The sequence below is a fragment of the Ictalurus furcatus genome, chromosome 14 (assembly GCF_023375685.1).
Source record: "Ictalurus furcatus strain D&B chromosome 14, Billie_1.0, whole genome shotgun sequence".
NCBI classification, from domain to species: domain Eukaryota; kingdom Metazoa; phylum Chordata; class Actinopteri; order Siluriformes; family Ictaluridae; genus Ictalurus; species Ictalurus furcatus.
In genome coordinates, this window is record NC_071268.1 from 8,339,197 (window position 1) to 8,363,927 (window position 24,731).

General features: G+C 37.9%; 2 protein-coding genes across 3 annotated transcripts; one reads left to right on the plus strand and one right to left on the minus strand.

Annotated features, from left to right (window-relative positions):
- Nucleotides 1–9,299: 9,299 nt before the first annotated feature.
- Nucleotides 9,300–14,471, plus strand: bnip1a (BCL2 interacting protein 1a). The gene is made up of 6 exons (XM_053640885.1): nucleotides 9,300–9,899; nucleotides 10,677–10,769; nucleotides 10,852–10,943; nucleotides 11,151–11,255; nucleotides 12,450–12,568; nucleotides 12,803–14,471. The coding sequence occupies exons 1-6, from the start codon at nucleotides 9,825–9,827 to the stop codon at nucleotides 12,997–12,999; spliced, it is 681 nt and encodes a 226-aa protein (XP_053496860.1). The 5' UTR covers nucleotides 9,300–9,824; the 3' UTR covers nucleotides 13,000–14,471.
- Nucleotides 14,472–19,061: 4,590 nt separating this feature from the next.
- nkx2.5 (NK2 homeobox 5) lies at nucleotides 19,062–23,247 on the minus strand. 2 transcript variants are annotated; one of them, XM_053640884.1, is made up of 2 exons: nucleotides 22,840–23,247; nucleotides 19,062–21,563 (listed from the first exon to the last, which is right to left on the minus strand). In XM_053640884.1, the coding sequence occupies exons 1-2, from the start codon at nucleotides 23,039–23,041 to the stop codon at nucleotides 20,956–20,958; spliced, it is 810 nt and encodes a 269-aa protein (XP_053496859.1). In that variant the 5' UTR covers nucleotides 23,042–23,247; the 3' UTR covers nucleotides 19,062–20,955. The 2 variants fall into 2 exon arrangements, with proteins under 2 accessions (XP_053496859.1, XP_053496858.1); XM_053640883.1 differs by having other exon boundaries at nucleotides 22,723–23,247.
- Between the last annotated feature and the right edge of the window lie 1,484 nt (nucleotides 23,248–24,731).

Below are 24,731 nucleotides of genomic sequence, written 5' to 3' on the forward strand. Positions count from 1 at the left end.
AACACTAGAGTGGTAGAACTCCTGTCCTTGCTGCACCTTTTAGTCTTCTCAAGACTAAAGAAACAGAGTCCTTCGGATTTCAGTGGGATTTATCAAAGCTTCTCTAACCTAATGTTAATGTGGTCTAAACCACAATTCAGCGCTCATTTTGGTCTTCCCTGTCTATCATCTGTTTGGACACTCCTTTTAATGTTAAGCCTTATTAAACTTATTCTGTGATACAATTTAGCAACCGATTCAAAATCCTGAATAAGGGGTTTTGTGATGCGGCCTGACATGAAGAAGAGTTACTGTTACCACCCTGAAGTTGATTGTTTTCCAATAATGGTATGTCTGGAAGTGTTTTATTTCTTTTATATCATAGCAATTTATCACGGCTAGAAAGATACATCATTTTTATTTGTTAATAGCTACATTCATTGTTGTGGAGCACCTGTGAAACAAATTAGTTTCCGTTATCACTCATGTAATAGCAGCAACAAACCCTCACTAGGCTCTCTTTTTCACTCTCTTGAAGTTTACGGGACAAAAATGGTACTGGGAAACTGCCAGAAACTTCCATCCAGTGTCAGAAAAATGAAAGGAATTGACTGTTGCAAAGTGCTGACACTGGATACTCCATCTAAAAATGCTAAGCAAACATCTCCTCACAGAAAAAGTCATCCTAGGGTTAGCAGATATAGCGTAGCATTTATATTCTGATGAAGCCCTGTCTTTGTTAGGTGAATACCAAGCAAGTAATATAAAAGAAGCCAATAATAAATGTATGTATTGGAACCGTGTAGACACACTTGTTCTATTTATCTTTGCAGAGGTGAGTAATAAACAGCTCATATTTTGGGAATCAGTTTGGCAAGCAATAAAATGCATCCTCCTTTTAAACCTCGCCAGTGTTATCCTCCAATAAGTGCCAATATCCTGCCTTTTTCAAGAGTTCTTCCCACTCATCCGTCACTCTCTATACTTTTGCTTCTCTCTCCATGTTCACTAGTGTGTGTCCAATGCAGACTCTCAGGCCATCTGGTGGTGTGTGTCAGATGCTCGGCCTGCATCATAGTTCTGGGTGAGGAGGTAGGGAAGATGAAAGGGTACTTCTGCTTCTGGTTGTCTGAGAGAATGACAGAGAGACAGCAGGCACAGTTGAAAAGGTCATTCCATATAAAAGCATCATGCAGGTGTCAATCAAGAACTATGGTTAATATTTTATAAGCAGTGACTTTGCATGTGTGGTTTGATTATAGCAGTCGTCCAAATGTCCATATGACATCATGGGATAAGGTTTTGGATGTGTTCCCTTTTTGAGATTGTTGAGGAACATGTTGTGTTAAAGTGCGAGTGGGATGGGATGAGATTTCCAGATATATACTGTATTGTCAGTCAAAACTTTTTGAATTTGTGTTGAGTTTTTATGCAATTAAATAAGGGACAAATAAAATGGACACGGGTACCATCAAACAACTACAGTTTTGTATCTAATGACTTTTTCACTGTTACTGTAAAAGTTGATTTGTCTTACAGTTGATTTTAGACATTAGTGTTAGTACAACTATGTTGTTATGCTAATATGCTAATATGTTGTTTGCTAGAAGCATCAGCCTTTTTTTTACAGTTAGTAGAGGGATTTTTTTCCACACTAAAATAAAGTCACAAACATATAGTCTCAGTTCATCATACTCGTTTCTTTTTCATATTAAATTCTGTAGGTTTTATCTTGAACCCATTTAACCAAAGGCTTAAGCTTTTGATGGGAGTTTACATCAGTATGTCTGTTAAGTAGTCTTGCTGGAGGACATCTGTACAGTGGGGGAAATAAGTATCGGACGCATCAACATTTTTTTCAGTAAATATATTTCCAATGAGGTTTGTCACAAAATGGAGGAAAAGACAGAAGCAAATGCAGGTTATGTAGTTTAATACCAAAAACAACAAGTCAAAGGGTAATTCAAAATCCACAAACTTAAATAGGCTGAGGTCAGGCGATCAGGCAAACAGTCAAAACAAGGTTAGGCAGAGAGATGAGGTCAAAAGCCGAAACACAAACACAATATCAAGGCTTGGTATAGACAGAGAGCTAATACACTAATCATATACTTCTCAAAGACATTGTGTGTGAACAGTCTCTATAAAGGAGTGGTGTGGGTGAAGGTGCAATTTTCAGCAGGTGGCTCTAATTAGAATGGTAAAAGTGTTTGTGTGTGAGTTTGGGAGTTGTAGTCTTTGTCGGCCATGTTTGTAGTTCGTGGTGCATTCTGGGAAATGGACTCACCGGTTTGCTGTGATATGACAAGGTTATTCACATGAAATTTTCACCAGATATCAGTATTAACTCAAGACATCTGGAAATATAAAGAATTCATAACATGAAAGTCCATAAATAAAGTTGTGTGTAATAACGTGGAATGACACAGAAAAAAAGTATTGAACTGTGCACAAAACAAGCTCCATGAAGACATGGTTTGCCAAAGTTCGAGTGGAAGAACTCAAGTGTCCTGCACACAGCCCTGACCTCAACTCCACCTAACACCTTTGGGAGGAACTGGAACGCCGACTGGACCCCAGACCTCCTCAACCAACATCCAGTGCCTGACTTCACTAATGCTCTTATGGCTGAATGATCACAAATCCCCACAGCCACGCTGTGAAGTCTAGTGACAATCCTTGCCAGAAGAGTGGAGGTTGTTATAACGGCAAAGTGGGACTAAATCTGGAATGAGATTTTCAACAAGCACATATGGGTGTGCTGGTCAGGTGTCCACAAACGTTTGACCATAGTGTGTGTAGCTATACCATTTCAAGGGAAATGCTATTCACTCACTGTCCTGAAAATTCGTAAAGATAAACATGTCAACTATTTCATGTAAAAACATCCATTTTTAGTAGGACTGCTGTACAAAGTAGGGTGTTGTACTTTACAAGGAAATGTAGTCAGCTGTAGTTATTTTTATTGGCCCAGTATGAAAAGTGATGTCCCAAGATACTGCAGGACTTGTCACACTTGCCAGTTAGTGGGTAAACCTAATCAGGTTGTTCCTCCTGCTCCCTTAAAACCCATAGTAGTCAGCACAGACCCTTTTGAACGTATTATTGTTGATTGTGTTGGACCACTGCCCAAAATGTGATCGCTGATACTCTGTCACGAGCTTGATGTTATTGAGGGGTTGTTGTGTTTTTTGTTTTTTGGTTGTTGTTTTTGTTGTTGTGAACCCTTTTAGGTTCACACTTAGGGTGGGGGGTGGGGGGTGGGGGGGGGGGTGTTACAGCCCGCTATCTTGGGACGGGAAGTATTGTCTGCTGTGACATTTTGTATGCAGGTCCGCTCTCCCTCCCAGACTTTCCAGCCTGCCCTAGTCTGCCTTGCTCCCGCCTCCAGGATGACCTCACTGAATTGGCGTCCATACTTAAAGAGGAAGACAGAGTGAGAATGTGTGGGATGTTGGAAGTGTTTGTGTGATTTGTTGTTAGGAGATTGCTTGATTTGTGTTGCTTGCCCTTGTGGCTAATTTCTGTATTTTGACTGCTGTTCTGATTTCAGCTTTGGCCTGGTTTTGACTTTGAGTTTGGTTATCCCTATATCTGTTTTGTGTATTCTCTTCACTTGTGTGTGTATATATATATATACATATATATATTCTTTTGGGAGAGGATTCCTTTTGTCTCTGTTTCTTGCTTAGGTAGTTAGGGAAGAATATTTGTATTTTCTTTTCTTTCCTTTTAGGTAAGCTAGCTACCTAATCATAGAATCCTTTTGTTTATTATTTTGGCCTTGGCCCACCCTGAAGATACGCCTGTTTTGGTTAATTTGTATAGTTATATGTATATATTGTCTGACATAATATACCACAACCTTTTTGAACCACCTTGTTGTGTTGTTGTTCCTGGCTCCCTCATTTGATATTTAAAGATCAATCAACTTGAATCCTGAGCTGGTTACTCTGTGCAGCCCAACCTAGACTGGGCCGTAACACATTTAACAAGTGTTTCAAGAAAGCTGTTTCATTCTAGACCATTTTTCCTGTGTGATAAATATGACCTAACACGTGAAAAATTGTCTCCTTTGAAGCTGCAGTACTGAATTTTTGCCTCATTATCGCCATCTCTGTTTGAAATATAAAACTGCGGGTTGCTTGCGGAGTTATTTTATTATTATTATTTTTTTCCTTGGGTTGTGCTTCCACACTGCTCCTCTGCGCAGATGAATCTGATGGTCATCTAGCTCCAGTACTTGACAACAAAGGTGGCGGCAGATACGTTTTTTTTTTATGTAGAGTCGCTGAGGCGCTGTCTCATAAAAAAAAAAAAAACATTGGAAACTCGATACCTAGCTGAATCAAGCAAACAAGTGCACTAATGTTAACTAGCTACTTATTGAGCCACTGAAATGTCTTACCTGTTCAGCAGAAAAAAGCCATCTCTGCATCAGTCTTCAATCCCTTCAGATCTCAGAGTTGTTGCCACTTCTCAAAAGCCATGCCAATATTTTTCTCATTTTAGCATGGGCTCTGTCCCTTTCCCCTTTTGAATTCAGGCTCTCTGCAGTTCGAGGTTTCTAGGTTTTGACAACAGGTGATTCCCCACATGTCAACAATGATTGTGTTTAGAACTGTGCAGATTAAAAGCAACTATCTAGATAACAAGTTTAAATTCTAACCAACTGTTGTAAGAACAAGCTACCACTCCACCATTCAATGGCCCCCACACATATGATATAGTAGTCGACTCTTCTTCTTTCTGTTTACAGACGTGACATAACTACGCAAAGGCGTGATGACGTCAAAGATCACGCAAAAGACGTCAAACTGACGTTTCCCACGAAATCTGCCCCGACAGCCCAAATTATAAATCATTATTATAAGCTTACCATTGCAACTCAGGGTAAGGTAAGGAATCAGTTTTGAACACTGTTTTTTTGTTTGTTTGTTTGTTTGTTTTTGTTTTTTTGGTATACTTGCCCAATAATTGATTTTTGTTCATTTTTAATAATAAAAAAAAAAGTTACATACTGCAGCTTTAATGTAGTGAAATTGGCTTTCAGTGAGTTGGTGCACTTACGAAAATCAATAATTTTAATTATCTGCCCTCAAATAATTCAGCAGATCAATATGAAGTAATGAACACAAACATGGATATATATATATATATATATATACATATACAGAGAGAGAGAGAGAGAGAGAGAGAGAGAGATACAGTATATGTAAGGATCCTAGCAGACATAAAGCTGAGGAGAAAAGGAGAGCATGAAGGTATTTTGTGACTTGGCTGTAATTAGATAGAGACAATTCTCTGAGCTGTGTGAGGTCACAGGAAACCTTTTGGCACTGTCCTGTAAATGTATTTCAACAGGTAATGCTATTCCAGGAACATTTTTTTGCCAGGACTGTGACGGGTCGTTGATTATGTACTGAATGTTTTGTCCTTTTATTGGACATCAGAAAGAATAAAGCACAGGATCAGCACGAATTAATGCAGTCAGCACAGAAAACCAATGGCATAGCCAACAGGTTGAAACAAATCAAATGAAAGAAGTCACTAACTTAAGTTCGAAAATTGGCTGAACATCCGGTTTACAACAAATCAGTAGAATCTGGATAGATTACTTAGCCAACATTTTGTTTTACACTGCCTTTAGTTTAGTTCACTTTTTAGTTGTATACTCAGAATCTATTTTGACTGTCAGTACAGGAGTGATGCGTTATTTGGTGGAATAAGTTTCCTGTTTTCACGTTTGACTAAGCAGAGTGTGCATGTGCCCTTGTTCCAAACTAGGATTCAGAGCAGAGCAAATACTCACACAAGTGAAATGCAGCACTTTACTTTGAAAGAGTTGTTCTCCAGGGGTACATGGATCTTAGCCCAGGCATCTATGGTTTCTTTTGTTTTTTTTTTTTTGTTTTTTTTTAAATTACAATAATCAAAATCAGAACCCATTATTATCAACGTTATTATCAAAGCTATTATATTTACTACTGTGTTCTTATAGTTATTAGTCTATACTTATTGGACTTATTAGTTGATTTGAGTGCTCACTTGAATTGAACGGGTTTAATCCAAACCTCATTAACTCAAATTCGTGTAGCCTTTAAATAATGTCAACTTGGACCTAACGTGTTTGGTCAATGGAAAGTTCAGGAGCAAAAAGTTCACCCGCTGCAAAAGAAAATAGCCAAAATATTAATGTTAGCAATTATGTTCAGAGGGAAAATTTGATTATGATTATGTTTAGAAGGAATCTATGAAATGTACTATTTTACATTGTAAGGGTCATTGATTGCAAAATGCTTTAAAGCATGACTTATTATATGTAATGACAAAATAAATATCCCATATAGAACAAATGACATATACAGCAGTAGTGTGTGCATATTATAAGGCAAGGAAGGGGGGTACAAAACATTCAGACAGGGATCATAAACCCATGTCTTGACCATGTGTGACATTTGTCGCACTATCAATAGGAAGCAGCTTGCAAATGCAGGGCTGAATGGCTTTGACGGCACGCGTCAGCCAAACTGGCATCGCTCTCATACTGTCGCAGTAGGACAGACCCTCATCACAACGGCACTAATTACATCTGTTTCCTATTTCCTCTGTTCAGTCACAGTTTGAGTGCGCCTGTGCCATCATGCCTGTGGAGGTTGAATGTCATCAATAATCTGTTCTCCTTTCCACCAGAACCATGAACAGCAGTGCCACAAGCTGCCCGTGCGCCCGTGGGTCTCAGACATGGTACTTACTTATCTGAAAATAAACGATAAAATACCTATCGTAAATGATGACTGTTATTGCTTCTTTCTATTGCTTGGTTTGTGACAGACATTTGGCACCCTCTACAGGACAATGCAGCATGATATGAAACCATGCACTTTCTGTATCCAGGGAATACTTGACATGAGGCGGGAATGCACCCTGGATCGGACACCACGGTTGCTTCTCGATACTCAGACTGATGCTTCCTCGTTTCCTCGTTCCTCCGTCCTCCAGCCCGTGACCCGGAAATCGATCAATGACAACCATCTTGAAGGACATATCAATTCTCTAATTGCACCACAAGGAGGCGAGGACAGAGGAGTGAGGAAACTTTCAGAGGAGCTAGGACCAAGGATGCATAGGTGTATCCGATGCGGAAGTGTTTCTTGTCAAAAAATCTGGCGCATGTATAAAATCCCCTCCTCCTTTACATCTGCCACAATTTCAAACAAAAATGATGTGATGGAATTTTGTATGAAATATAATTAAATAATAATATGCTTACAATTAGCATTGTAATTAATTGATCCTTACATGTTTGGATAGGCAAAGCTGCACAAAAGATGCAGTAAATTATGTATTGTTCATTAATCCATTGTTGAGTAACCCTGACATTTCACATACTATCAGTGCCTTTTACTTTATTAAGAATGTCGTTATTAACCAAGCTCCAACAACGTGATGTCAGATCAATAAATAAGCATAATGGCAGATCCCTGAAGCGCAGTGAGGTTGTCCAGCTGAGCAGTCGTCATTAATTGACGTCGCTTTGAAGTGACGCTTGAGACAGCGAGGATATTCCATTCGACTTGCTTCGATTCTTCTCTCCTCACATCTCACCCTTGCATCCTTCCCTCACATCCTAAGGGGGTGGAGTTAAGACGCAAGGAAAGGAAGCAAAGAAAGGATACGAGGATGCACAAATAAGAAATGAGACGCACCCAAGTCCTTCAGAGGGCTAGAGACATGATTTTCTCACTGAAGGTAATTTTACATGTGTTTCTCCGACACTAAGGAATAATGCAAAAATGTCTTAAAAAGTATAGTTTTTTAAATGGTTCTATTATATACAGGGGTGGAAAATGTACTTAAGTAAACGTATGGGCACTGTGTCAAAATTGTACTCAATTAAAAGTAGACACAAATCTGCTTGAGTGAAAGTTACATTTAAACATTCAAGTGTTAAAGTACTATTTTAAAAGAAAAAAATTTGAATACATTTTTTTTAAATCAAATATTTATTAAATATTCTGCTAACCTAGACAAACCAGGAATTTGGTTTGCTGCTTAGCTCATCATGGATGGCAGCTGAAACTTAATCCCAACATAACTGAATTGCTGTTTATCCCAGGAGTCACCCCCCTGTCAAGATTTTGTGATCTCCCTGGAACACTCTCAGATATCATCACCGGTCACTGCATGCAATCTTGGGGTAACCATGGACTATCAACTGTCCTTCTCCTCTCATATTGCTGATCTGACAAGATAATGCCGGTTTCTCCTTTACAACATCAGAAGGATTCGTCCCTGTCTATCCACAAAGGCCTCTCAGGTGCCTTTTGAGAAAGGTGCTCCTTGTCGTTCTGAGACTGGTCTACTGCAACTCGATCCTGCCAGGTCTGCCTCTGCAAGCTATTCAAACTCTGCACCTGATCCAAAAAGCAGCTGCACGGCTTGTTTTCAAGCTTCCCAAGTTCTCCCACACCACCCCATTGTTATGCTTCCTGTAGCGATGCTTGCCTACCTAAGTAGAAATGGATCAGCATCCATCTACCTTTTGTGGTAAATGGCACACTTATATAGCACTTTACACTGTATCTCATTCACCCATTCACACACGCACCAATGGTAGCAAAGCTGCCATGCAAGGCGCTAACTTGCCATCAGGAGCAACTTAGGGTTCAGTGTCTTGCTGAACCCTAAGTTGGACACTTCGACATGTGGAGTCATGTGGGCCAGGAATCGAACCGCCAACCCTTCGATTAGTGGACAACCCACTCTACCACCTGAGCCACAGCCACCCCAAAGTTAATTTAAAAAATTAGTTGTCTTATGTGTTTTTCATACCACTCTATACTACCTTCCCAACAGGGTTTTTATACTGATAGTACTCTTAGTCAGTGACCTAGTGAACCAGCATGAGGATGTATTTATTGAAGCAAGCTAATTATGTTTCAAAACAATACTGTCCCAAATCAAGAAACTGTTATTTACACTTGACAACAATATCTATCTAATAATATTTGATCTGATTTATTTCAGTTTTCTATGTGTGTGTGGTGGGGGGGGGGTGTTCATTCCAGAAGGATCAGGAAATTTTGCTGGACATGCTATGAGAATAAAGCTCTGAGTGCACTCAGAGTGCGTATGGGATCCGGGGTTGCGGGGAACCTGCAGCCTATCCCAGGGGCATGGGGCACAAGGCAGGGGACACCCTGGACAGGGTGCCAATCGCATCTAGGATCCTTTATGTATGATTTTCCAGGAAGATTTTCTCTTAATGATGATGTATAATGATTGTTTAAGGATGACCAAAAAAAAAAAAAAAAACATGTAATGAACCAACAAGTTAATATTTGTAAAATTATCTAAATGTTTTTTTATTATTTTTTAAAATTATTATTATTATTTTTTTATTTTTTTTGACAGGGCAGCAGAGATATGTAGCTTCATGTGGAGAGGTATTCAACGATATATATATTTGAAAGGTGACGTGTTAGTATGATACTTCCGGTTTTGGCGTTCATTGTTGCTTGCTTCACACTTTATCCGCGCAGAGAGCCGGTTTGCGGTGGGGTGTGTCTTAAATCGCATTACTATCGCACTTAATAGTGTGCTAAAATCAAAGCCACTAGAGCAACTGATTGTGGCGTGTTGTTTTTGGGGCACATTGTTTATTCCTTAAGTAATCAGTTCAGGAGACAGAACTGAGCAGTTTCTCTCTTCTCAATAAGTGCACTACCTCTGAAATGAAACATGGACTATACTCCCTATGTAGTTGACTACATTTCTGAGAGGAAGTGGTTTGGGATATAGCCTGGTCTTTACACCGGAAGACTTACTCCAAAGGAGCAGCCATGGCTGATGTCCACGTCCGAATATGTGAACAGGAGATTATTAAGTATGATCTGGAAATTAAAGCTCTGATACAGGTACGGCTGTGGGACAGGTTCTCTGGGTCTGTGTGCATTTATGTGAAGTGACACTGAAATCTGCATGGAAATGTCTGTCTTTGGTGTATTTACACACACACACACACACACACACACATACATACATACATACATACATACATACATACATATCTGAGCCGGTCTGCAGTGATGCAACTGCTTAATGAGCATTATTCAGATCTCTTCATTTCTTTATGTTTGTGCATGCAATTCATTATATGATTATTATTATAATTCATGGTATTGTCGGAATGAGTGATGGAAAACATCTTTGATAACATAACAACAAGAAGAATATAATCAGAAATGTATGAAAAATAGAGTTACAACAATTAAATGTAATAGTTTAATATGTGTGCTTACACAGAGGAATGGGTATATATAATAATAATAATAATAATAATAATAATAATAATAATAATAGTAGTAGTAGTAGTAGTAGTAGTAGTAATAATTACATCATAATAATCACAAAGGTACATCAATTGAATGAAAAAAAACAGACAACTAGTTACACAAAGAGGAGTATTAATAATAATAATAATAATAATAATTTAAAACATTGTGTCCTCCAATTAAATTTTAAATAAGAAAATAATAAATCTGTAAATGCAATGAGTGTATAAAACCATTAAAAATGTTTTTTTTTTGTTTGTTTGTTTGCTTGTTTTTTTTAATCCCAGTGAAAAGTCTTTAAATGTATCTGATTTTTTTATTTATACGTATATTAATGGTATGTTTTCTGAATTGTTTTAGGATATCAGTGAATGCACCGGGCCACAGACTAAATTAACAGAGTTCAACAGTACAGTGAAGGAGAAATTCGTCCGTCTTCGCCAGCGGATCCAGGTGACGCAGTAAGATGTTGCTTTATGGAGAACAGGAGTGTGTTTTTGTGTTCCTATATTAACGTTCACAACTCACATGACAGGATCTGGAGCAAATGGGGAAGGAGCAGGACAAAGAGTCTGACAAGCAGGCTTTACTCAGACAGGTGGAGGGACATCGGAAACAGATGCTCAGGTCGGGAGTATGAACTGGATAACGCGTGCCTTATTTTTTTTTACGTGTGTGCGCTGAGGCGAAGGTGTTTTCTTGCCTGTCCTGAATATTCAATGGTTCACGTCGTACTTTAACGGTCATATGTACTGTGTATGGCTGTAATGTTCAGTGAAACGTTCAGGGGTGTGAATACTTTCTCTCTGTAATAGAGATCTGTCGCTCTTGCAGTAACCAGGCGGCCTGGAGGAAAGCCAATCTGGCCAGTAATCTAGCGATTGATAAACTGGAGAAAGAAGATTTGATGAGTGTGGGCGACACTGCTGCGAGACAGAGGTGATTATGTTTAAGAGATATATCAAAAACACTGACTTTTTATAGGATGTTACTATGTTTTTTTCCTTTTTTTTTGGTTCAAAATAGTTCATGTTCAGGATATGATTTGTGGTGTGTGTGTGTGTGTGTGTATGTATGTGTTGTCAGTGTTCATTGGATACAGAAAAATATAATTTGGGTTCTAGGTTTCTGTTAACTCCACTGTTATTATAGGTTATTTTTTGTATGTGTGTTTTTATCTATCTATCCGTCTATCTATCTATTTATATTTTGGTAGTTCATTTTATTTTTTTATAGATGTCAAGTTAAAAATGTAAAATAATAATAATAATAAATGAAGCCTGCTTTTTATTTATTTATTTACTAACTAACTTACTTCGTATGCTATTGTATTTTGGTTTATAGCCCTAGTTTTCAATGACTGTCAGTGGTTTTAATAAATGTGATGCAGGTCCGGACTGACTTTACTCAGGGTTATGGGAAAAACACAAGGGTCGTTTGAATGCCCTCATAAAGCTTTTAAATATCTTTATATGTTCACATTTGTAACTACATCTAGTCTGGCAAGTTTGTTCTCACAAATGTAAATGTAATACTGTCAGTAGTCAGTAGAGGGCGATCATTACTAATTCACAGTGGCACTGTTCATGTTTTAATGATTCTGTTGACTTATCATTGTTGAATGCATTATTTCAAACCTAGCTTTTCCTAGCTGCTTAAGAAAACTGAAATCAAACTAAATTTCCTTTTCACACATCCTTCACCTTATTACAGCCATTTTCACTGGACATTTTATCAGATAATCATACAATATAGGTGTAGAGTGAGTGTAGCCAATTAAATGGCAGCTCAGAGTATTTCAGTTTAATTGATAGCATTTGCTCTCCTAAAACACTGCTAATAAAACTAAACTAAACAGGCCGTGTTGTATTTACATTTAGGTTCATTTGTTTTGGAGACACTTTTATTTGAAGCAGCGTACAAGTACAACATAACTGTAATACTTAAGAAACAATATTTACTATTTAAGATCCAGTCAAAACCTGATAATAGTGATGTTGATAACTTCAGAACCTCACAACACCAGCTACGACTCAGTGGAGAATGGGTTATTTATTTATTTACTTACTTACTTACTTACTTACTTACTTACTTACTTACATTTTAGCCAATTTCTTTTGTTCTTCTGATCAGAAAGGTGACGAAGGAGAGCATGGTTCAGACCTCTAGCAACATCACCGAGAGTCTGATGAGCATCAGCAGAATGATGTCACAGCAGGTGAAGCAGAGCGAGGAGACCATAAGCACTTTGGGTAAGGACTCTTTTCATCTATCCAATCCCTTGGGTCCCAGCCAAGCTTTTTTTGTACTCAAAGATCTAAAAGATGCAAACGACCCTGGTTCATGCTTTCTTGACTTCACTATTAGACTGAGTGGATTGTGCTCTTTATTAAGATCTGCACTAAGACTCCCACAAGTTACCCTTATTTCAGGAACTAATGATGATGATGATGATGATGATAATAATAATAATTTTCTCTCTACAGCCACATCATCAAGGACAGTTCAAGAAACCAATGAAGAGTTTAAGGCTATGACGGGGACCATCCAGCTGGGACGAAAACTCATCACAAAATATAACCGACGTGAATTGACAGACAAACTGCTCATCTTCCTGGCCTTGGCACTCTTTCTGGCCACTGTTCTGTATATTCTGAAGAAAAGACTCTTCCCGTTCCTTTGATCTGGAGCATTTGGTGCAATCTGACAAGGGTCTGGAATCAAATTTCCATGTGACAGTTTTCCGATTACAGAGATACGCTAATGTTGGACTAAATTGTTCTGTTAGTGGAGATATGCAATTCTATTACAATAAATTATATACAGTTGTGCTCATGAATCGACATAACCCTAAAAAAAACAAGAGGGATAATTAAAATTGCATTTTGTTTTTTATTAAGTACTGCCCTCAATAAGCTATTTCACATAACAGGTGTTTATATGTAGTCCATAAGACACAATAATCACTGAATTTACACAAATGAAGGCAAAACGATACATTAAGAGCCACAGGGATGTAAACTTTTGAACAAGATGATTGGTGTAAATTGTTATTATCTTGTCTTCTGGGAAACATGTAAATATCTTATGTAGCTTCTGAAAGGGCATTAGTAAATTAAAAAAATAAGATCTTAAACCAAAAATAATAACAATTTACACCAAAAGTTTAACACCCCCCGACCACCACCACCACCACCATTGTATCGTGTTGCCTTCTCGAGCATCACTGAATGTTTGCACCTGTTGTAATAGTCGTGTACGAGTCCCTCAGTTGTCCATAGTGTGGAAAGATGGATCTCAACATCGTATAGAGACTGTTGGAATGGGGTCAAATATGCAGAAGATGCTGGAAAATTAAAGAATGTGCAGGACCTGGAGGATTTTTCTGAAGAACAGTGGGCAGGACAAACAAGGGACTCATGAAGAACTCTCACAAAACATAAACACAGTCGTTGATCATCCAGGTAACGACACACAGTATTAATAATCAAGTGTATGTAATTTTTGAACTGGTTAAATAGCTTATTCAGGGCAGCACTAAATTAAGAACAAAATGCATTTTTAATTATCCCTCTTTTAAAATTATTAACATTTCATAGATTCTGCAAGGGGTGTGTTAATTTATGAGCACAACTGTGATTTTCCAACACTTGCCTAAATCTGTATCAGGGAATGAATCAGTGTGGTTTTCAGGAAGAAAATGCACTTTTAACTTTTATAAAGTGTGAAGTCGAAAGGAGCTGAGGACTGACTTGTGCTGGTAATGCTGATGTAATGTACCTGAAGTCTGCTATCATCCTATCAACTGTGGCCTAATATGAATTTTTTATTTTATTTTATTTCATTCCTGAAGTAATGACTAATAATTGTCACATGTCTCTATGTATTGCTGTATAATGCATTATTAATTATTGCACATTCAATACAAAGTCTTACTAACCGTCAGCCAGTGCTGAACGGTTACTTTACATTAAAATCACACTTTATTGTATATTGGTGCCGTTGTCTCAGAAGAATGTTGTTTTAATATGAGGAATTGATTTTAGTTCACCTTCACCTCCAATTTCAGTTTTGATATGTCATCAAAACCTTGTTAAACTATACTCACATCAAATATATCTAAAATAAATATTACAATCCAGGATTTCATGTAAATCTGATGTATGTGAAATTATTGGATCTTTTCTAAAAAGCTCATTTCCATTAGTTTAGTTAAAACCAGTTGCCTCGTTCGTTTAAGCCATAAACTCAGGATCCGAAGAGGAAACTCAGAGGTTTTAAATAAAGTCTATACCGTGGGTAGTGTTACTGCGTTACAGCTCCACCTCCAGGTTACTGTCATTGTGGAGTTTATGTTTTTATATCTGTTTATATGTTGTATCTTTTGAGTACCAAACCATGTGAGGACATTTGTCTGGTCCCCATGAGGAAAGTTTCTTTCTTTCTTTTTTTTTTTCCTTTTTCTTTCTTTCTTTCTTTTTTTTTTTTTTTTTTTACAAAAACTGAAAGAGCAAAAACAAAAGAGCTGAAAGGTTATCTTTTGGTTACTAAGGTTAGGGTTATGTTTAGATGTAGGCATAGCATTAAGTAGCTGCATTAATAATTATGTAAATGAGACAGGTAACAAGTACTTGTTATTTCTTCTGTTGTTGTGTATCTCGTACTAAATAGTTTTAGATCTTCAAATGAAATGCAACATAAAACATTTTTTTATTATTATTATTGAAGCAAAAAAAAAGTTGTCCAACACCTGTCACCAATGTGAAAAACGAATTGCCCCCTTAAACTTAAAATCTGGTTGTGTCACTTTTAGCAGCAATAACTGCAATCTAATGCTTCCGATAACTGGAGATCAGTTTTTCACTTACTTCTAGGACTAGGATTTACTCCTATGCTTTGGATCATTGTCTTACCGCATAATCCAGTTGTGATTGTGTTTCAACTTACGAACTGAAGACCGGACGTTCTCCTTTAGGATTTTCTAGTAGCGAGCACAGTTCAAGTTGCCCAGGCCCTGAAGCAGCAGAGCATCCCCACACCAGCACTCTACCACCACCATGCTTGATCGTAGGTATGATGTTCTTTTTGTGGTATTCTGTGTTTGGTTTATGCCAGATGTAACGGGACCCCTGTCTTCCAAACAGTTCCACTTTCAACTCATCAATCCACAGAACATTCTCCCAAAAGGTTTGAGGATCATCAAGGTGTGTTTTGGCAAAATTCAGACGAGCCTTAATGTTCTTCTGGGTTAGCAGTGCTTTTCACCTCACCACTCTTCCATATAGTGGAGTCATGAACAGTGACCTTTATTGATGCAAGAGAGGCCTGTAGTTCCTTTGATGTCTTCAGCACTTTTGTAACTTGCTGGATGAGTCATTGCTGTGCTCTTGGATTTTGGAATTTGGAATTTTGGAAGGTCGGCCACTTCTGGTAAGGTTCACTACTGTTTTCCATTTGGAGATAATGGCTCTCACTGTGGTTCTTCGGAGTCCCAGAGCCTTTGAAATAGCTTTGTAACCCTTCCCAGACTGACGTATTTCAATCACCTTCTTCTTCATCATTTCTGGAATTTTTGCATATTCAATTTTGACATAAGGTCTTACAGGGTAAGACCTCTTAACCAACTTCATGCTGTTGAAAAAGTTATGGGGGCAAATACATTTTCACAGGCCCAGTTGGTATTGGATAACTTTTTTGCTTCAATAAATAACGTTATCATTTAAAAACTGTATTTTGTGTTTAGTCGGTTTTGCTTCGTTTTATCTTAGATTTTGTTTTCATTTCTGAAAAAATTTAGCCTGAGATATACACAAAAACAGAAGAAATCAGGATGAGGCAGCACTGTAGTAAGACAAATGTTATTTTTAAGAATAATATTAGAGTTTTCCCAAAGAAGAGATATCTGTAAAGGATGTAGTCTTTGCCCTTTTTTAATGAAATAGCCCGCTCAAGCACTCAAGATATACATTATAAACCATTATGAGGCAGGTGTGGACACAGGCTGTCTAAGGGGCAGGGGCACTTAGAGGGCACTTTCTCACAGCTAGCCCATATAGGCTTTGCACAAGTATGGTAAATTCCATTTAACAGTCAATAAAAATGTAAGAAGTTTTCATAAGGTCTTGTGTGAAAGCTGCCAGCGGGTTTAAGGCATGACATTTTATAATCAAAACAAAAAAGCAATAATTGTTTTATACTAAACTGTGAAGCTAGGAGTGGATGTGCTGTCATTTTTTTGTTCCCACTAAGCCACGGATCTCTGTGACAAGACACAATTTAAAGCAAGTCTCTAAAGCAAATAAGTCCTAAATTATTATGCAACAGGTAAGACATGATCTTTCATGGCATGGGAGGCATTACAGACTATAAGTGTATTTTTATTTATTTATTTATTTATTTGTTTGTTTGTTTGTTTGTTTGTTTGTTTGTTTGTTTTTTAAAAGCATTTTGAAAAGTTAAAGTGCTGCACTCATACAGTGTATGAGTGTTTTGTGTATAAAAGCCTCACTAAGCAAATAAATGTAAATGTAAGTGCATGTTAAAACTTTTTTTCACCATCCCGAGTTTAATCCAAGTCAAATCTGAATCTCTCCTGGTCTCTTGGAAACTTTCTCATGGCCTCTCAGTTTTATGCTGCTGTATATTTCCAGATGCCGTAGGCTGTATGCTGTCTGATGAACAGCTCTAGTGTGACACATGGCTTTGACTGAATTAAACTCCATCCGGTGTTGTGTGGAGCTGGCAGTTCTGCTGGAGCACAGGAGGAGAAAAGCTCAAAAAAGCCCAGGACGCAATCTTAACGGTGCAGATAAAGAGGCATGCAGCTCTGTCCTTTCTCCGATAAGAGTCGGAAGAGCTGATTATTAACCCCCCACCACTACCCACAGTCCCTCTCTCTCTCTCTCTTTCACTCTCTCTCTCTCTCTCTCTCTCTCTCTCCCCTTTCTTTCTTTATTTCCTCCCTCTCTTTTTCTTACTCTTTCCATTGGAAGAGCAAGACAAGGCCTGTTATTTTTAGGCTTGTGTGTCCATGCTATCTGCCTTGTTCTTTTCAACGCCTAGGAGAGCTGGTGGCCCGCTGCTGGCTGGGTGACCTTCCTGTCGCCCTCCCTCGGTCGTTCCCTCAAAATACTCCCATTTGGTCAGGGCCCAGGAACTGGCTGCCATTTTGTACATCCAGAGTAGTCATTCAGATTTACATGCAGGCCTTGGTTTGTTTATGTGTACAGAGTTTTGGAAAAGAAACACACAAGTGTCTCCTGGCGTGTGTGGAGAGACTAGAAAGATGTACAAGGACCATTGCTTACTCATGTGAAGTGGCTCCTATTCTGTCTGTCCTTTTCCCTGGCCTTACACATCATCTCAATGCCTCCTTTGCCTCTGCTGTGTTGAGCAACCGTGATGCTGTGCAATGTTCAGATAGTCCACATGTTTCCAGCCCTGCTCCTGGAGTACCCCTGCTCCTGCACATTTACTCCAGGACCAGGGTTGGGAATCTGTGAGGTAGTTAATTATCTAAGACCATGTCATGCAACGGTTGTTTTTTATTATAATTATTATTATGTAATATATAATTTAATATATAATTTTATTGTCTAATGAAAAATCTAAATCCCAGATTATCATGTGAGAGTTACTACCTCATACTGTATCCAATGCAAATGGAGGATAAACTGTTGATGCCTTTAATTCAAGCAGTCAGTCAGTGAAATGACAACACGCCAGTGAGTGAAGCGGGTCCTGTGGGTCAGGACGATTTAACAGGAAGAGCTGTCACATCAGCTTCATCCGATCCACCAAACATGTTAATGCTCTCCGACTTTCAAATAAATATTTGCAGGGCACTGATTTATGTCCTTTTAGGCGCTTTTCGGGTTCCAGTGGCATCGAGAGCTTTCGAAGTCGGACTCATAGTCGATTCCTAAAGGAGCTATAAAGCTGTCATTGCCACCCACAGATTACTGAATGAAAGTCTGTAAAGAGCTGGAAGGCTGACTCTAAACACAGTGAATTAGTCTGTCCGGGAAAGTGTACTGTTATTTTCTCATCTTTGTTAATGGAGTGGCCGGTTTTTAACCATTCAACTAGACACGCATTTCAGAATTAGTTATTATTATTATTACTGTTGTTGTTGTTGTTGTTGTTGTTGTTGTTATTACTAGGCCGCCTACTACTACTACTACTAGTAATAATAATAATAATAATAATAATAATAATAATAATAATAATAATAATAAATATTTAATAATAATAATAATAATAATAATAATAGGGTAAATAAAATAATAATAATAATAGGGTAAATAAAATAATAAAATAAATAGTAGTACTAGTATAAAATATACATAGGCCTATATTGAAGCAGAAAATGAAATGACGAAGAAGAAGAAGAAAAGTTCGGTAAAAACAAACGAACCAAAGTTCGAAAATGACGCACGACTTTCACTGCTGTATTAAAACTACTTCTGTTATTACTACTAATACTACTGATAATAATAATAATAATAATAATAATAATAATAATAATAATAATAATAGCCTAAATAGAATAAATAGTAGTAGGCTAGAAGTAGTAGTAAGGCACCATTATATAATTTACATTGAAAACACATATTGAAGACTGAAAAACAGAATATAACTAACAACAACAACAACAACAATAATAATAATAATAATAATAATAATAATAATAATAATAATAATAATAATAATGTCTTCAAACGAAATCATCATTAGTTTTTCCGGTCGAGTTTATTTTCGATTACAGGATTACAGATCATGCCTACAGAAATGTGTACATTTGTACCGACAGCCGACTGTACCGACAAATACTGTGTACTTATCACTTTTCAAGTGTGGGTCCGCTTTCAGTGGTCACCCATCATATGAGAACAAAACAAATATTAGATGAAATACAAAACAAACAAACAAACAAACAGAAACTCACACAGTTAAATGTGTCTGGATGCCCGGGTTTGGTGTTTTCACTCCGTTTGACTTGAACAGTAAGTTTTCATCTTTCAGAAGCTGAATTCGTTAAAAACGCTGCATTTCTAAACAAACCACTCCTAAGAATTAAGTTACATTTCTTACATTTCTAAAATAAAATGAAAATAATAATAAGCAAAAGTACAAATGACACTAGTGTGATGTGTGAAAATGATCCAGTGATGCACAACACTGCTCTCTGAGGCAACATCACCAGCAACAATATAACATAAAATGCTTGATTAATCCTTTATGATATTGTTCCTAATAAGTCACAGTCTACCTTGGAATAGTTCATTAACGTTATTTATAGTAGAAATGTAGCACCTATGAACCTGGTACTATAGCTCAATAGCATTAATGAGTAAATATCAAAAGGTATTCTTTCTTCATTTAATAAATATATTCATCCCTACCCTGTCTCCTTAACATGCCCTTAAACAGAGAGTGCTCTTTTTTTATTTTAATTATTATATATGCTTAGTTCCTGTGTTCATTCCAAAAATAAAAAAATAAAAATAAAAATACATTACATCTTGTTATCCATGTGTTAATATCATTCTCCTGTAAACCTCCACATATGTCGTATTTCCATCCAGTGAAATATCTATTACAATAAAATACAGCTGTCTATATATTGAAACTAATTATGAAAATACACCAAAGGGAACATGGACATAGATGTGTCTTCTAGTGTCAAGAAATTCAGAGAAAATTGAGTCTATCATGTACTATCTAGACAACACACTAATAGGGAGAAAATGTTCTTTTTCACTCTTCTGTTCTTTCTTGTTTTGTTTTTTTTTTTTCTCCCACAAAGAAAAACTAGTATTGACTAAATCTGCTTTTACTTGTCATTTTGATTTTTTTTTTTAACACAGAAAGTATGGACTATGTTTTTGGAAACACTCACTGGGAGGAGGGTGGTTTTTCAAGGGTTCATTGGATAATTAAGGGTTCTTAGCTTCCAACAAATTGTTCAATAGGAGAACACTTAAACACTGATATAGAGATCTACACTCCCAAAAATACAGGCACCAAACTGTACCATCATGGGGACCAGTTTTGTACCGTTAGCATGTATCATTCACCTGGAAAAACCTTTAAAAACAATTTCAAGTTTTATCATTAAGGACCACTGATGGACCTTTAAAGCTTTACTCTAATAAAAGCACATGCAACTTCAGCAAGAAAAAAGATACATAGCCTATAACGTGCAAAACATGTCTCCTTGATGGTCCCACCTCAGATACAAGGGAAAAGTACAGTCTCGTACCTTTATTTGTGAGAGTGTCCAATCTGCAGCAGAGGCACAACCGAGAACCCTTAAGTGTTAACTGAATTTTCTGAGTGTATAGACAAGATATGGACAAAAAAAAAAAAAAAAAGGCGAGAGCTCTACACACTCCAATCGAAAAGTGTATCCATTACAGAACAATACAAACAATACATTTAAAAATATAGGGCTTATGTATATGCTAACTTTTTTTTTGTATAGGAATAACACAAAAGCTTAATTCATATTAATGTACATTTTTTTCTTCTGAAGCGGTAAGAGTAATGTGTGTGTTTCAACCATATTCGTGCAGTTCACGCTGGCAGCGTTGCCTCAAGACCAATCGCCTGTGCATCATGTCCGTGAGAGTCTGCTTCACCAGGCCCGAATGCCGTGTAACGAGGAAACGCCGCCGTTGGTCTGAAACGGCGCCTGCACGTTATTCAGATCCCCGACTCCAAAATTCACATAATTACCACTGGACGGTGACGTCTGCACCGGAGGCACGTTTGCGCTCGCCGAGTAGTTGCACGTGTAGTTCGTGTTTCCGGCGCTCGGGAAGTTCACGTTCCCGAAACTGTGGTAGGCGTTATAAGGGAAGTGGTTGATCCCCACGTTGTATGACGCACTGTACGCGGACGCGGCGTCTCCCAAACAGCGCTTGCCGTCGCGCACGAGCACGGGCACGGACACGCGCCTCGGCGGGCCTGCGCCCACCATCTCGAGCGTCTGGTCCTGGCGCTGCCGCTTGCACTTGTAGCGCCTGTTCTGAAACCAGATCTTCACCTGCGTGGACGTCAGCTTGAGCACGTGCGCCAGGTGATCCCGCTCGGGCGCAGACAGGTACTTCTGCTGCTTGAAGCGCCTCTCGAGCTCGTACACCTGAGCCTGCGAGAACAGCACGCGCGGCTTCCGCCGTTTCCGCTGCCCGGGCCGCTCCACCTCATCCGGTTTCTGGCGCTCCTCCGGTGAACGCGCTTTCTCTGAAATCACACAGGTGCGCTGAATTTATTTATGTATTTATTTATTTATTTACTGGGGTGGTACATTTAATGCACATACACATTTAATATATACATTAAATGTACATTATATTTATATAATAAAAAATATATAGTATAAAATATCTTAACCAATCAGAGGCGATTGTTATTTTATTACCTTAAACTGATAATGTGGTTTGTTGTTGCTCATGGATTAACACCTACAGTGTTGATTTCAATGATTCATTAAGAGTTTATTAATTGACCACTGTAAGTATTAATGCAACGCAATAAGAGGTACTGCAATGCTGCAGTTCTGTTAGAAATAATTAAACGCATTCAGCATATTTACTGTACGATGCTGTAAGAGTTAATTCAAAATAATTCCCAGTGATTAATTCATTGACTGTATGCGTTGCTTCAGCAACTGAAGTGTTAATTCAACTGTGAGAAATGTTACACACTGTGTGAAACTGGCCAGTCTGTGTGCAGTAATCCTGACACTGCGAAATCAGCCTCCTTGGTCATTTGTCAAATTGTTTGGAGGAGTTTTCTGGGAAAGATTATAAATCGCGCACAAATGTTCACTTCTAGTAATCATAACAGTGTAACTCTCTGACATGAAATAATTATTACAGAGATAAACACATTTCCGTGGAGCAGATCAAATCGGAGATTACCAAGTTCACGTTTTATAAACGCCATCATCTTGACAAACAACATGTGAAGACATTCGAATAAATTAAATTAAATTAAATTAAATTAAATTTCAATTAAATTTAATTTAATTAAAAAAAAAAGCGAGAACCTCGTGCAATAAAGGACACAGCATTAATGTTGGAAACCAAAATACGTGGATAGACCCAATAGGTTTGTGTTTGGATCTTAAATATAAATCAGAATACCATGATGATGATGATGATGATGATGATCATTATTATTATTATTACTAGTAGTAGTACTAGTAATAGTACTACTACTACTACTACTACTACTAATAATAATAATAATAATAATAATATTTCTTGTTAAACAACGTGAATATTTCCGTCCAATTTTGTACATCTGCCCAAAACAGAATATATGAGAGATTCAAAATATGTTGCTTAGCGTTTCTGTGACTCATTACGCTTTTAATTCACATATAATATAATGTCACCTTTTCTCTCTTTGGCGTCAAGCATGTCGTCCGACTTTGTGTCTTTGGCTAGATCCATTTCTAAGAAACTCTTCCCATAAAAGGCAGGACTAAAGTCCAGAGATGTGCTCCTGTCACCTTTAGCGTCCTGCTCGTCTCCAGGAGCGAAGAGCGCGGCTCCGTTCACCGCGTCCACGAACGGTTCCGGTTTGAACATCATGCAGGACGAAGTGGGGATCGACATTTCCAACGAGACCATGTCTTCGTGGTTCTGTTCCAGGTTTAAAATGTCCCGGACTGAGAAGGGAGTGGAAGACATTTGACTCGAAAACATCGCCATGTGGCACCAAGTCCTATTCAAGCACGCACGAGTACCCCTGCTGTCATTTATCAGGATGACGCGTTGCGTCTTTAGTGCGTGGAGACCCAGCGATATATCTCCAGGTTAAATTTCACCAAAGTGCGAAACGCCTCAAATCGACCCCTGACACATCTCTTTTGCGGGTTCTATAGGGCAGAGGAGTGAGTGCTGTGTGTAAGCAAGGAGGGGCTAGAGCGTAATAAGGTTCCCGGGATCTGATTGGCTAACACAGATTCCGTGACGCATTAATTTACAAATTCACTGTCATAGCGAATGACAAGTTGGTTTTCTCACATATGTGACTGAGATTATTAATGGCGTCTTTCTTTCTTTCTTTCTTTTGTTTCTTGTGACCCCAAAGTTTTTATTAATAATCTTTATCTGAAAAAAGTACATTAAATTTTTAGACATCTCATTTATTATCACTGTATAGTATAGTATAGTATAGTATAGTATAGTATAGTATGGTACCAAAGTAGTACAGACGACATGCTTTTAATTAAAGCAGCATACTCTTCACATAGCTATTGTCACTTCATCCACATACACACATTATACAGGAACCGTCAGAGATATCACACATCTCAAAAGCAGCACACCATGATGAACAACATTAGCAAAAACATTCCAAACACTTCATTATAAACAGGAAAGTCAATTTGTCTTTTAAACAGATCTTAAGACGATATGCTAACTGCTACTGATAAGCAAGTGGGTGAAGTATTCACTTAGGCAAATCCATGATTGGACAGGGATGCCATTGTATACTATAGTATAGTATACTATATACTTTTAAGTCCTTATAGTACTAAATCAAGGATAAAGGTATAGTATAGTATAGTATAGTATAGCTTTTAAGTACTTATAGTACTAAATCAAGGATAAAGGTATAGTATAGTATAGTATAGTATAGTATAGTATAGTATAGTAGGCTATAGTATAGTATGGTATAAATATAGTATAGTTTTAAAGTGCTGTTTTGGACCATTGGACCGAAAACAGTTAACTTCAAAAGTTATTCAGATTTATCATTTTAGCTGTTTGTTTTAATACATTAATTTCAATGAAACCCGTGGGTTGAGAAGATTACTCAGAGTGAGTGCCGGATCTTGAAACCTGCACTGACAAACCCAACTGTCTTTCACCGACAGATCGCGGTGTCACCGACTGTTATCGGGATGTGATAACAGATGACAACAAACCAGCAGCCACCCACATCCACCCAACAGCAGCCGAGTTATAAAGGTCAGCCCAATTATACCACAAACAGTGGATCGAAGCAGCCTACACTGATGCCAGTGGGATGTTGCTGAAATGGAGATCAACATGTAAAGTTAATGGTTAAAATCATTTTGGATATGGACTCCAGTCCCTTATCCTCAGCGCACCAAACCCAACTTATTAAGGGCTTAATAATTAGCAGAATCAGGTGTGTAGCAGTAAAGAAGACTTGTAACATGTTGATGTCCATGTAAGATCCCCATCGAAACGTAGAACCCCTGTTTCAGCCTTAACACCTTCCCACGAACAAGAAACATCCCCCTCCGCCCCCCCCCCAACACCCCCCCCCCCCCAATGATTTCAAAGGCATTTTTTTTTAACAAATATATAGGCTAGTCCATGTTTATTTTTATTCAGATATGAACTTGAGATTGTTTTAAACCGATAA